General features: G+C 42.0%; 1 protein-coding gene across 1 annotated transcript; it reads right to left on the reverse strand.

The window, feature by feature from the left end:
• Positions 1–656: 656 nt before the first annotated feature.
• lgi3 (leucine-rich repeat LGI family, member 3) lies at positions 657–12088 on the reverse strand. The gene is made up of 9 exons (XM_030737638.1): positions 11738–12088; positions 10832–10903; positions 10194–10265; positions 4705–4776; positions 4479–4550; positions 4003–4172; positions 3685–3849; positions 3499–3589; positions 657–2254 (listed from the first exon to the last, which is right to left on the reverse strand). The coding sequence occupies exons 1-9, from the start codon at positions 11938–11940 to the stop codon at positions 1525–1527; spliced, it is 1647 nt and encodes a 548-aa protein (XP_030593498.1). The 5' UTR covers positions 11941–12088; the 3' UTR covers positions 657–1524.
• Positions 12089–13116: the final 1028 nt, after the last annotated feature.

A 13116-nucleotide genomic window follows, 5' to 3' on the forward strand; every position in this document is an offset into this window, starting at 1 on the left:
AAGACTGACTCGCGAGTTGCTCTTTTAAACGCATAACCATATAAAATACAAGACACAGGAGTATTTGGAGGCCACAAGCAGGATTTAATTATACCCCCATCCCAGTCATGTGCAGATGTACACAGCAACAACTAATACAGTTTGTGACTGTACAAAACATAGATTGGGATAGAATCTGGACCTTGTCTTATAATTTTAATGCAAATTCTGTGATTTTGCTATAGCTTCTTAAACAGTAGCGTAGCTGGGAGACAGGTGGAAAGGTGAACAAGAAATACCCGGAGTCAACCACCCAAAGCAATGGACAGTGCACAAAAAAGGTGAAGATTATTATTATTATTATGCAGTCACTATGGAGCAGGTGAGAAGTAGAGGCATGGTAGTGAGACCTGCTATGGTGTATGGTTTGGAGGAAGTGGTGATAACAGAAAGACGGGATGCCGAGCTGTCACGAATGGACAGAATTAGAAATGAGCATATCAGAGGGACAGCTCAGGTCTAGCAGTTTGGAGACAAAGTTAGAGAGGCTGAGATGGTTTGGACATATGCAGAGGAGGGAGAGTGGATATAATGGACAAAGGATATGGAAGATGGAGCTGCCAGGCAGGAGGAAAAGAGGAAGACCACAGAGAGGATTCATGGATGTAGTGAAGGAAGACATGCAGAGGGTTGTTGTGACAGAGAAGGATACTAGGGATAGGGTGAGATGGAGACAGATGATCTGCTGTGGCGACCCTTAAAGGGGGAGCATCCAAAAGAAAAAGAAGAAGAGAATGTAGCTCTCACAAATCCCAAAGTTTTGTACATGACCTCAAACCTGGCCATTAGTTGAGGCCCACTGTCATGAAAAGCAGGGAAATATGCACCATAACAAAATCAAAGAATGTCTGTGTAAACTCAGTTCATAACATCATAAAAAAAAATTAAGCTGAGCAGCACACAAGTAGGTCCACATAGTTACTGTTTAGTTTGCTCATGCGTCCTCAGACCAGCTCTGACCCGTTGCTATAAATGCAGAACAAACACTCATTCCAAAACAGATTCAAGAATATCTCATTTATAAAGATAAAGATAATCAAGGATTTATATTATTGCGGTGGAAGCTTGCTTATAGTGACATAAAGTGTCATGCAAATAGTTACTCAGATCAGCTAGCCTACATGTTCTAAGTTAGAAAACCGCCATAATTTTAGTCTCAGTTATGCAATTACCAGTGGAGAATTCAGTAGATGCACATGCACCTTGTCACATTAGTACAATATACAACATAATTCAAAAACAACATTGCCTGAAGCAGTGATGCAGCCGTGACACGACACCTCTGTTATTATGTTAAATGACACATTATTTATTCAGATATTAAGGGATAGTGCATAAAAATAGATTAAATACTCATTTAGTTAACTGCCTCGCTTAAAACATCAGAGGAAACAGCAGACTTTTATTTCCATGGCAAAAACAGTCTTTTACTTATTTGGCACATTTGATACATATCCAGAAACACCTCTTGTTGCTCTCACATGTCTACTTGGCACTGAGATCCACCACCAGGTGCTGGTAGGCTAGGGTATTGCCTTTGAAGCTGGCAGCAAGCAGGATGTCCTTGTTGTCCACCGACACCAAACTGAAGCCCCTAGGGGCTCTCATGTTGAGCTCTTGGAAGGGTTGAAAGCGCTGAGTGAGGTCATCCCACAGGTATACCCTGGAGAAAGAGAAATCGCTTCCAAGAATGAGGTACTGGCGAAGGCCCACAACGAAGGGATACACTGCCATTGAGCCCCGAGAGGGAAGAGTCTGGATTTCCACAAAACGCTGTCCTTCCCAGCGGAGGATCTTGGAATCACCGATGAAGCGCGTGAGGCAAAGGTAGAGAACTTTCCTCACCCAGAAGTGCTTTACCATCTGCACATCAGCCAGCTCTGTGATCTGGGAGTGGAAAGCAAACTGTTTCTGGCTTCGGTTCCACTGGTAAACCACCGGCGGTTGAGAGGCGCTGGAGAGGATGAGATGAGGCTTTCCCCCGACATCGAGGAACTCAACATGGGTGTCTCGATGCCAGGGATGGAGGGACTGGTGGGAGTAGAAACCATTGCTATACCACCGATAAATGCTAGTGGAGCCCGCCTTGGAGCTGTCTGCTACCACAAAGTACCACTCGCCATCCAGCTGGAAGGTCTCCACGAAGTTGGGTTTCCTTACCCGACTGGTGTCAATGTCTTGGATCTTTACAAAGCGCTGTGGGTCCTCTTCCCACCTGTGTTAGCAGAAATGCTGTCAGTGTATTCCCAAAGCTCCAAACAAATAGAGCAAGAGTTTTACATACATTCCATACTAAAAGTTAGATGAGAGGTTCACTACCTCTCATCGCATCTTGAATAAAATGAAGAGCAGCGGGACATCTTAGCCTTGCAGACATTTGTATGACAGATGGCTGGATCTGCCATGATTTGCTGCCGCTTTCACAGTCATCTGATGAGTGTCTTTTACATTACTAAGGTGAAGATGTACCCACCATGAGGGATTCTGCACAAGCAATATTTATTTTCTAACAAACTGCAGCTTAAACTGCTGAACATTCACTGCTATTGACAGTTTACGGCAAACCTGACTGCTCTGACTCACCTAGCACCTTGGGTGCTGCCACAAGCTACTGAATTAACCCACTTATCTAACCACCAACCACAGCCCTAGCTGTGGGGCATTGTACTTCTGTATTCACAGATAGGTTAGCTGTTTGCTCCTCTTGGTAAGTGTTGCTCACCGCAGAGCTTAATGAATGGAGCTTGAGCTGGTCCAGCTACACTCTGAAATTAGTGGAGCTCCATCCGTGTACCTGCTCTCAGGGCATTCATCTCATAAATGCATTTTCCACTGTGTGAGAAGTTTGCTTTCAGGGCTTTCTGCCAGAAAGGCTTTAGGAAGTCAGGAGAGGTAGTACATGGAGTGACACACTTGCCCACATTAGGATGATGCTATGGTGGATGAATGGCTGAAACACAGGGTGTTCAGCCAGGAAACTGGGGTTTGAATCCCACTGCAAACCTAAATTCAGTGGTGACTGTTTTGTTTTTTTAATCATCAATTTTTTAATTTTTTTCAACTACTTAGTTAGGATTAAGAAAGAATAATTGATCGGGGTAAAATAGCCCCTTTCACACTTTTAACCAAGTATCAGAAAATCCTGGCAGAAAGTTCTGAAGACAAAATTCAGCTATGTGCGTGGGGCCTGATCTGGGGCTGTGGCTGGACCCAGTTTTATTCTATTTAAACTATTAAAAGCTCTATTTAAAGCTCCATTGACTCTGTTTGCAGTCTCCATGCTCAACCAAGCTAATCATTTGCTTACTCAAGCTTCATACTTACCCAGCAGATATTAGAGTATGTTACTCTCTCAACAGAAAGGCAAAAAAGTACACTGTACTTAGCTGCTCATATTTAATATACTGGAGACATTTAATAGGTCACTAGCTGTATGTGAGAAAGAACTGCAAGCCTTACTTGTATATATGAGAACCACCGAAGAGTTGAGCCACAACCATGTAAAGTGTGTTGTTAATCACCACTGGTTTGCAGTACACGGCAGAACGAGCTTCAAGAGAGACACACAGAAGCCAAAAATCATCAGGACTCATTTCTTAACATTGTGCTGTACACAGTCCTATGCTTTCATACTCAGCAACTTACAAGTAATGTTGTGAAACCTCCTGAAGACCATTTCCACATGATCCCATATATACAGGGTGCAGAACCCTGAATCAGGCTGAGCAAAGACTACAAACTGATCTCCATTGAACTCATAAGACTCAACTGACACAGAGTGGAAAGGGAAAGTTTCATACACAGCAAAATCTGTAGGAGGACAACCCAGAGAGACAGTATTTATAAATCCAGAGGCAGTGTCATGGCCAGAGACATTATTAGAGAAAGACATCTAACAGAACTTTATCGTGGCATCAATTTTTGTAAAGTGTTCAGTAACCTAATAACAAATTAAGGTTAAACCTGCGCTGATGCAGTTAAAGTCTCGTGGTGCAAGGTCATGGATTCTGCGTCCCTGGAATTCAAAGGGACTGGCACAGTATATGGCAGGAACAGAAGTGTTGGTCTTCTCCATCCAGTCTACAAGCCACTTGATTTTACAGTCGCAGCGGAAAGAGTTCCCACGCAGGTCTCTAAGTAGCAGGTGGGGACCAGAGAAAATATGTCAAGTTTAGTCTTGAATGCTCAAAAATAAATCTTTCAAACCTCCTTCAAGACGTTCTTTTTTAAAATACATGTGTACATTTCAAACAAGGACTGAAATAGAAACAAAGCTCACGCTCCAGTCAGACAGCTCTACAGACCGTCTGGCTGGAGTGTGGTGCTCCACAGAATCCTCGGGGAACCTGAGCAAACCACTGTTTTGTAGTGACAGACTGTAGGGCCAAACCACTCGAGATGTCGAGGCACCGTTTGGATTTCAGCGTGGGAGCACTTACAGGTCTGTGAGGATGTCTAGATGTTTGAAGAGATCTCTGGGTAGCTGCTGCAGGTTGTTGTTTGAGAGCGAGCTGAAAAATCAGAGTTGTCATTGTGTCATGAGGTGTAAGCATGGAGTTGGCTGTGCTAGTTTAAAAATGCATAGGTTATTAGGTGCAGTAATGTTGCTAAGTAACATGTTCTTTATTGGAAAGGTTTTCTCCATGTTAGCAGAGAAATACTCACAGATGAGTCAGAGACTTGAGTCCTCTGAAGGTGTACTTTGAGAGAGCGTGGATGTCGTTGTTCTCAATGAACCTGAGGAAGGAAGGAATCACTCACATGTCACACAGTGATGGGAACCTCTGAAATTCAGCCAGTAATACAGAATGTCACCCTTGTTTGGAAGGAGGCCAGAAAAAAGCAGGAGCAAAGGAGCAATGATTTCTGAGGATCAGCAGTTAGATAGTAATGGACAGTATATTTTAAGGGCTGAATTGGAATTAACAACAATATGCAGATGCAGATTATTTATTATTTTATTTTGTATTTGATGGATTCTTATTGACTGTGTGTTTACTGCAAAGAAATCAAACATTATATGTTAAAAACCACACTGGAGTGCAATAAGTCTTACAAACAGCTACGCATCAGCATCATTTGAGCCTGTTCTGTCTTTGTCTATTGATAGTTGAGGACACACTGTACATCATGTGCAGACTCTCTGGCTGGATATGAAAATATAACTTTATTAGCATTCAGAGCGCATAGCGATTTTAGTGGCAGTGATGCAGGGGCCTGATGGCTTGGCAGCAGCCAAAGTCACGCAGTGAGCAGCCTGAAGCATGGCCATCACGGAAATCTGCGCACCCCAAAGCATCAGCTAACTACTTTCTAAAGCTCATCAATTCACAGATGGCACATTCAGCTTGATCACACTGCAGAGGCAAAGCACTCGCTGTCATGGGCAAATTTATTTTCTGGTTTACTTTTGGCATTCTTTGCCACACTGCAGAGTTCACCCCAGAAATCTTGCTGCTGTTTGAGCTACATTTATTCACTTTACTGAGAAATAAGATTACTTGTACGGAGGACCACAACCGATTAAATAAATAAATATGCAATTAAATTAATTAGTAATTATTTTATAAAATCTAAATTGCTTCTTTATTTGGCTGTGCATCAAATTCCTCAATTAATTTATTTACCACTCAATTTAATCATCAAATTATTATATTAAAGTAATTTGTTTATACAGCATACCTACTTACACTATATTGCCAAAAATATTGGGTTGTCTGCCTTCACACGCACAGGAACTTGAGTGACATCACAATCCATAGGGTTTAATATGATGCTGGCCCACCCTTTGCAGCTATAACAGCTTCAACTCTTCTGGGAAGACTTTCCACAAGGTTTAGGAGTGTGTTTATGGGAATTTTTGACCATTCTTCCATATTTGTGAGGTCAGACACTGATGTTGAAGGAGAAGGCCTGGCTCGCAGTCTCCGCTCTAATTCATCCCAAAGGTGTTTTATTGGGTTGAGGTCATGACTCTGTGCAAACCAGTCAAGTTCTTCCACACCAGACTCGCTCATCCATGTCTTTATGGACCTGCTTTGTGCACTGGCGCACATTGGAACTGGAAGGGTCCATGCCCAAACTGTTCCCACAAAGTTGGGAGCATAAAATTGTCCAAAATGTCTTGGTATGCTGAAACATTAAGAGATCCTTTCACTGGAGCCCAGCTCCAGAAAATCAACCCCACACCATAATCCCCCTCCACCAAACTTTACACTTGGCACAATGCAGCCAGACAAGTACCGTTCTCCTGGTAACCACCAAACCCAGACTCATCCATCAGATTGCCAGATGGAGAAGCATGATTTGTCACTCCAGAGAACACGTCTCCACTGCTCTAGAGTCCAGTGGCGACTTTACACCACTGCATCCAACACTTTGCATTGTGCTTGGTGATGTAAGGCTTAAATGCAGCTGCTCTGCCATGGAAATCTATTTCATGAAGCTCTCTACGCATTATTCTTGAGCTAATCTGAAGGTCTCATGAAGTTTGGAGGTCTGTAGCGATTGACTCTGCAGAAGGCCTATCACATCATAGTTGAGTTGCTGTCATTCTCAATCGCTTCCACTTTGTTATAATACCACTAACAGCTGACTGTGGAGTATTTAGTAATGAGGAAATTTCACCATGTTGCACAGGTGGCATCCTATTATGGTACCATGCTGGAATTCACTGAGCTCCTGAGAGCGACACCCTTTCACAAACGTTTGTAGAAGCCTAGGTGCTTGAATTTAAATACCAGTGGCTATGAAGGTGATTGAATCACCTGACTTCAAGGATTTGGGTGGTTGAGTGAATATTTTTGGCAATATAGTGTATGTAGTAATTTCAGTTTGCACACACACACACACACACACACACACACACACACACACACACACACACACACACACACACACACACACACACACACACACACACCCAAGCTAATAATGTCATATATATAGATATATATATAGATATATATATCTATATAGCAGCCAACGTCTATATATATATATATATATATATATATATATATGACATTTTTAGCTTGGGTGTGTGTGTGTGTGTGTGTGTGTGTGTGTGTGTGTGTGTGTGTGTGTGTGTGTGTGTATGATTGTGTATTTAGTTGTGATCTTAGCACTGACTGTACTGAAAACTTGACATAAGACTACTCTAATGCAATTAAAGCATCATTGTAAAGCATAAGGTAACAGTAGCACAGTTTTGACAAATTTAGTTTATTACAGGGGAAATGTGTTATTTGACCGTTAAATACACAGTACTGTGCAAAACTCTTGAGCCACCCCCCATTTCTTTATATTTTTCTAGGAAAATGGAGAATAGGTACAGCAATTTATTGAAACACAAATGGAAATACAGTATGTAAGGCAATTCTAAATATCTGCTATGACTATTCACCTTTGTTCTTCAACACAGCCTGAACTCTCTTAGGCAGCTTTCTGTTATTTCTTTCAGTAGTCTTCAGGAACAGTTCTCCAGGCTTCTTGAAGGACATTCAAAGCTCTTCTCTGGATGTTGGCTGCCTTTTTTTGTTCTCTGTCAGGATGATCCCACACTGCTTCAATAATCTTGAGGTCTGAGCTCTGGGGAGACTGATAGTATTCCATTGTGTGTTTTCTCTCCAGGTATGCTTCTATTGCATTTAATGTGTTATATTTTAAAACTGGTTCTTTGCTAAGTTGTTTGTTATGTGCAGACACAACACTGGTTCATCCCTTGATTTAGGTGCCTTTCTTATGCTTAAATAATTCATAGATCAGTGTTAAGTGGCTTAACATATAATAAAGCAATAATTTAAAAAAAATTATAATAATGAATTTATTTGTTGATACCTTTCAAAGCACTCAATGTCACCTTACAACAAGATCAATATTAAAAAGAGATTGCATAAAACATGATGGTCATAGTTAGTTAGATATGCTGAGGTGAACAGGTGGGTTTTGCGCTCTGATTTAAACTGCCATACAGTCTAGCTGACAGAGGTGAAGTAGTAGAGTGCTCCAAAGAAGTGGTGCAGCGCAACTAAATGGTGTTCAATCTGAAATGAGGAGCAGTCGGGAGAGCAGCTGAGGCTAAATGTAGAACATAGAAAAAGATACAAGGACGAGCGATGGGGATGCCAAGTCACAGAGAGCTTTGAAAATGGAGCAGAATTTTCTGTTGGATGTATTCAGGAATAGTGGGCTAATGAACCTGGAAAAGAATGGGTGTAACATGATCGGTGGACTTAGTGATGATTTGTGCTGCAGAGCTCTGTACCATTTGGAACCAATTAAGGAGGTTTTTTGAGGAGTCCAGAGAGAATGGCATTAGAATAACCCAAACAAGTGGTGATCAGGGTATGAACCAGAACTTGTGTGCTGTGTTGAGAAAGAGAGTGGTGAAGGTGTGGACTTGACAACCATGTATAGAGACAACAAAAGGGTGTATTTTGGAAAGTGAGTCCTTTGAGCCAATAAGGATAACTTCACTTTTGTTGCTGTTTAGTTTGAGCTGATCAATTTTCATCCAAGTAGTGATGGCTTGTAGGCAGGTGGTGAGGATAGAAGGAGAGAGAAGATAGAAGGAGATATTGGGTTTTGTGGAAGTATAAAGTTTTGTTTCGTCTGCATGAAAATGGTGGAAAATATTTCCAAGATTAAGGAGATAAATATCAAATAGCAGAAGTCCCAGCACTGATCCCTGAGGGACACCATGTGTGAATGAGACTGATGGAGGGCCTTGAACAAACTGTTTCCTGTCAGAAAGGTAGGATGTAAACCATTATATTGCTGTGATCGATTCCAATGCTGGCCAGTCGTTCTAACAGAAGAGGATGGGAAATGGTGTCAAAGGCGGCAACGAAGTTCAAGGAAGATGAGGATGATAAGAGGCCCAACATCTGATGCAAGGAGGAGGTCATTGGTGATTTTAATAAGAGCTCTTTCAGTGCTGTGTCTTGAATGGAAACCAGAGTGAAGTGGCCCATAGATGTCATTATTAATTGGAGTTGTGATGCTATGGTGCGCTCCAGAATTTTAGATATAAATGGAAGGTTGGAAATGGGCTCATACCTATTGAGGTTGTTGGAATCTAGACCAGGTTTTTTTAAGAATAGTGGAAATAGAGGCCATTTTGTGGGATAAAGAGAAGGAGCAGTGGAGACGGAGGAATTAATTATGGCAGTTATGATCAGAGAGAGTGTAGAAAGGCAGTTGTTGACTAAGGTGGTTGGATGGGGATACAGTGAGCATGTGGAAGTTCTGGACATCATGATGAGTTTTTGATATATTGTCAACTGCTGATAGATGAAAAGAGGATAACATGGAGAGTGGAATATTTGAGGTGTCTTGAACCAGGCCAGAACCAGGCCAAATTTCAGTTGTAGATAGATATCAAACATTTTGTTAGAGAAGTCCAGAAATGCCGTGCATTGCATCGTGGAGGTGAGACGAGAAGTTGTTTCTGCAAGTTTGATGAATTTGTAAACAGTGGAAAATAAGGTCCAAGTATTTCTCTCACCCAAGCTAATAATGTCTGAGTAATATGATCATTTGGCAATATTGAGAGCATTCTTATAGCACAGCCAGTGATTGAAGAACATTTGCTGGTGTACAGCCAGTCCAGCTTTCTTAGACAGTCGTTCAAGTCAGTAAAAGCAGCCAACGTCCATCCAGAGAAAAACTTTGAAAGACCTTCAGAAAGCCTGGAGAACTGTTGCTCAAGACCACTTTAAAAAAGTACATGAAAGCCTGGCTTCTTGGAAAATATATAGCAATACTAAATATAAAGAAATGGGGGGAGGCTCAAGAATTTTGCCCTGTACTATGCAAAGTCCTGTTTTAAAACAATAACAAGAGATACTCTTTTCTGGCCACAGTGGCTTTTTACTGGCAGTAGAGGGAGACAGGAAACGGGGTAAGATACGCGGGCAAACTGGCGACAGGCTGGGACTGGAACCCGCGCCACAGTGTGGCATATGCATGTGGTTGCCTGCTCCACCACTGAGCCACCCAGGTGCCCGAAAGATGCCTTTTTTTGTCAGTATATATAGGTCAGTAGGGAATAAATGGTGAGTGAAATATAAAACTACAATGTTTTTTACTGTCTTAAAGACTAAATGAAGTAAATGAAGCTAATTTAAAAGTGAAGAAAGTGAGACACTCACAGGTACTGCAGGTGAGCCAGACCAGCAAACGCATCATCAGCAATTGTAGTGAATGTGTTGGAATTCAGGAGCCTGTGCAAAGGAGGTAGGAAATGTTAAATCATGTCATTGTTAATGTTACACATGTCCAGCAACTGCGTGTCATTTAATGTCTCTAAAGGAAGCAAATGACCTGCTATCCTTAAATTATTTGCCACAATTCAGAGTATAAATTTCACTTTAAGGCAAATGTTTTGAACAATAACACATTAGAACAATCTACAGACACACAAATGCAGACATGCACATGAGCGCCTACTTATGATTGCATCTGAGGAGATAAAGACTCTTTGTGTGGAAGAGCACAAGTGAAGGGAGTCAGTCATTGGCAATGACACTGATACAGAGCCACTCAACCCTCATTACTGTCCTGTCACCACTGTTTTCAATAACCATTCATTTCTAGTACAGTGGCTGAAGTCCTTTTGTTGTCACTTCTAAACAAAAGACGTCCGTGTGTTCTATAAAAATATACCTGTGATGAGATTTTTTTTTTTCTCAAAGAGGGAATAGCTGCACTCTGGTTGCGTGAGAGCTCGTGAATCAAAGGTTTATGGTGTTGGGAAGTTTTAAGGATGTAGTGTGGCCAGAGCACTCACAGGAACTGCAGCAAGTGAAGGTGTGAGAACGCTCCCTCGGGGATTGTAGTGAAAGCTGCATTCACCATCGTCCTGTGTAGACAAACAACAGCAGATGTCATCAGTCACACTGCAGGATGTAGATTAGACAGCAATGCCAGAACTTGCAAGCATTACATGTTTAAGGGTGGGAAATGCCATAGTTTTAACATTTAATTTCTTTGTCAATTCAAACGCAAGTCTTCTTTCAGGACGCTCAGCAGCTTGCAGTTTGAATTGCAGAAGTGGCTGCATCATTTTTAAAACTGGGACGCACAATTTTACTTTTTCTTTTATTAAATGAGGGCACTGCCACCATCCTGGGCTCTTCAATTCCCTTGACTCAATAGTCAATTCACCAGCAATGGGGGTTAATATCAGATGAAAGGGAGTGCCTTATAACCTTCTTTGCGAATCATAACCTTGCCCCAGTCAGGCTTTCGTTCCTCATTATTTGTGCTCCATTTACCGAGCAGATCTCTGTGCTCTCCTCAAGATTAAATCTCTCAGAGGAGAAGCAGGTCTCCTGCGGTGAGAGAGGGAAGCTATTGTTAGTATTCCTCCCTGGAGCTTGACAGGATTTTACTGCTGTGCTCCCACAACTAAGTTTACCACACCAGCACCGTAAAGTGACATTATTATCACTGTTATGTAATGCTGTCGATGCAGAGTCACACTGCATCAGGAAAACATCAGTAGGGAACACACCTTTTTTTCACTTTAAAGTAACTGAAAGACAAGCAATGGTTTCATGCATCATTACATAACGCAGGGTGACATCAGTGATGTAGCCATCTGTACCAGCCTGCCTACTGCCGAGATTTCTCACAGGTTATGAAAAAGATGCTTCAGCTGAGCGAAAGGGAAACACATGAATGCAGGACTCACAGAGAGATGATTCCAGGGGGGAAGCTCTTGGGGATCGCCTTGGTATCCACACAGAAGGCACTGTCTTTGGTGCAGGAACAGGTTGCAGGACAGCGGGGTATCTTGGGGGCTCTCCTGCTGTTTGATTCCCCCGGCAGGCAGAGAAACAGACACAGAACCAACAAGCAGCCCAACCTCACCCATCTTGGTCCGATTTCCAGCATCCTCGGACGGGAGGAAAGGGGAGCTGTCTGAGTGAGCTTCTTAAAGTTTTTACCTCAGTAGCAAGTGGCTTGTTGAGAGGTGATGATCAGCCTGCATAGAACCCGAGCGCACGAGAGAGAGAGCGAGAGAGCGAGAGAGAGAGAGAGAGAGAGAGAGAGAGAGAGAGAGAGATGGAATGTAGGTGAGAGAGGAAAGGAAGGCAGAAAGGAGAGAGAATACAAGTAATCCTCGGTGTATCCTTGGTGGGCGTGGGTGCTCTGCAGCTTCCCTGGATCTGTGCAGTCTTTCTCTGTGTCCCTGTCAGCAGCTGCTGCCAGGATGCACACTGCAGGAATGATGAGCGAGGCTGCTTTCTCTCCACTAGGACCTGTTTGCAGTGCCGCTGACAGTGAATTATTTACTATTACGCATGCAGAAAAACCTTAAAACAGCAGCTGCAGGGAGAGAGGGGATGAAGATTGGTGGTGGTGATGGTGCTTACTTAAGGGCTTATGGAAGATGTCTTATCAGATGTAGAAGAGCAGACAAGGAGGCATCAAAGATGCAGGGAAAATGTGTGTGCATGACTTCATGTGTCAGTGGTTGTGTGTGTGGGAGGGTGATTTTATTCTGGCAGCTTCTTTTTTTTTTAAAGTATGAAAATAATCACACTTAACTCAAAAAGAAGGAAAAAATGAGGAAGAAAAGATTAATACTTCATGCTGCAGAATATACAGAAGTGTCATACCAGGAAAAGGTTTGGAAGCTTTAAACATCTCTATTTCATCACATTTAGGGCTCCAGCTTACAAGTATTACCAAATAATCTGAAATGAGTTTCTCAGTCTTTGCAGTCAAATGTGGAAGTAAATAACAACAATCAGCAACAACAATGGCTGAAAAAAACCCTCATAAAGTGAAGTACAGTAATACTTTTTTTGTGTTAATGCTACATGTTGTTTATATGATGATATGCATTCCCTTGATATACTGAAACATATAATGTTGCTAATGGGGATCCAAATAAACAATTATACACTTGATGGAGTCACAAATTACAAGTAAAAGAAATGTGTAATATTTCTTTGTGTTGACACCTTTAAAACCACCATCTGTTTAAACAGACTGACACATGTTCCAGAAACTGCACCAAAGGTAAGCTCCATCACCTGATTTTTTTACCTAAAGTCTGAGATT

This window comes from Archocentrus centrarchus, chromosome 9 (assembly GCF_007364275.1).
Source record: "Archocentrus centrarchus isolate MPI-CPG fArcCen1 chromosome 9, fArcCen1, whole genome shotgun sequence".
Lineage (NCBI taxonomy): Eukaryota > Metazoa > Chordata > Actinopteri > Cichliformes > Cichlidae > Archocentrus > Archocentrus centrarchus.

Bases quoted from the DNA above. Each gene is read 5' to 3' on its own strand.
- lgi3 (XM_030737638.1), bottom strand. From the start codon at position 11,940: ATGCTGGAAATCGGACCAAGATGGGTGAGGTTGGGCTGCTTGTTGGTT. The intron at 4,551-4,704 runs GTGAGTATTTCT...CTGATTTTTCAG, and splicing joins CTCAAGTCTCTGACTCATCT to CTCGCTCTCAAACAACAACC. The intron at 4,173-4,478 runs GTAAGTGCTCCC...CCTGCTACTTAG, and splicing joins CTAGACATCCTCACAGACCT to AGACCTGCGTGGGAACTCTT.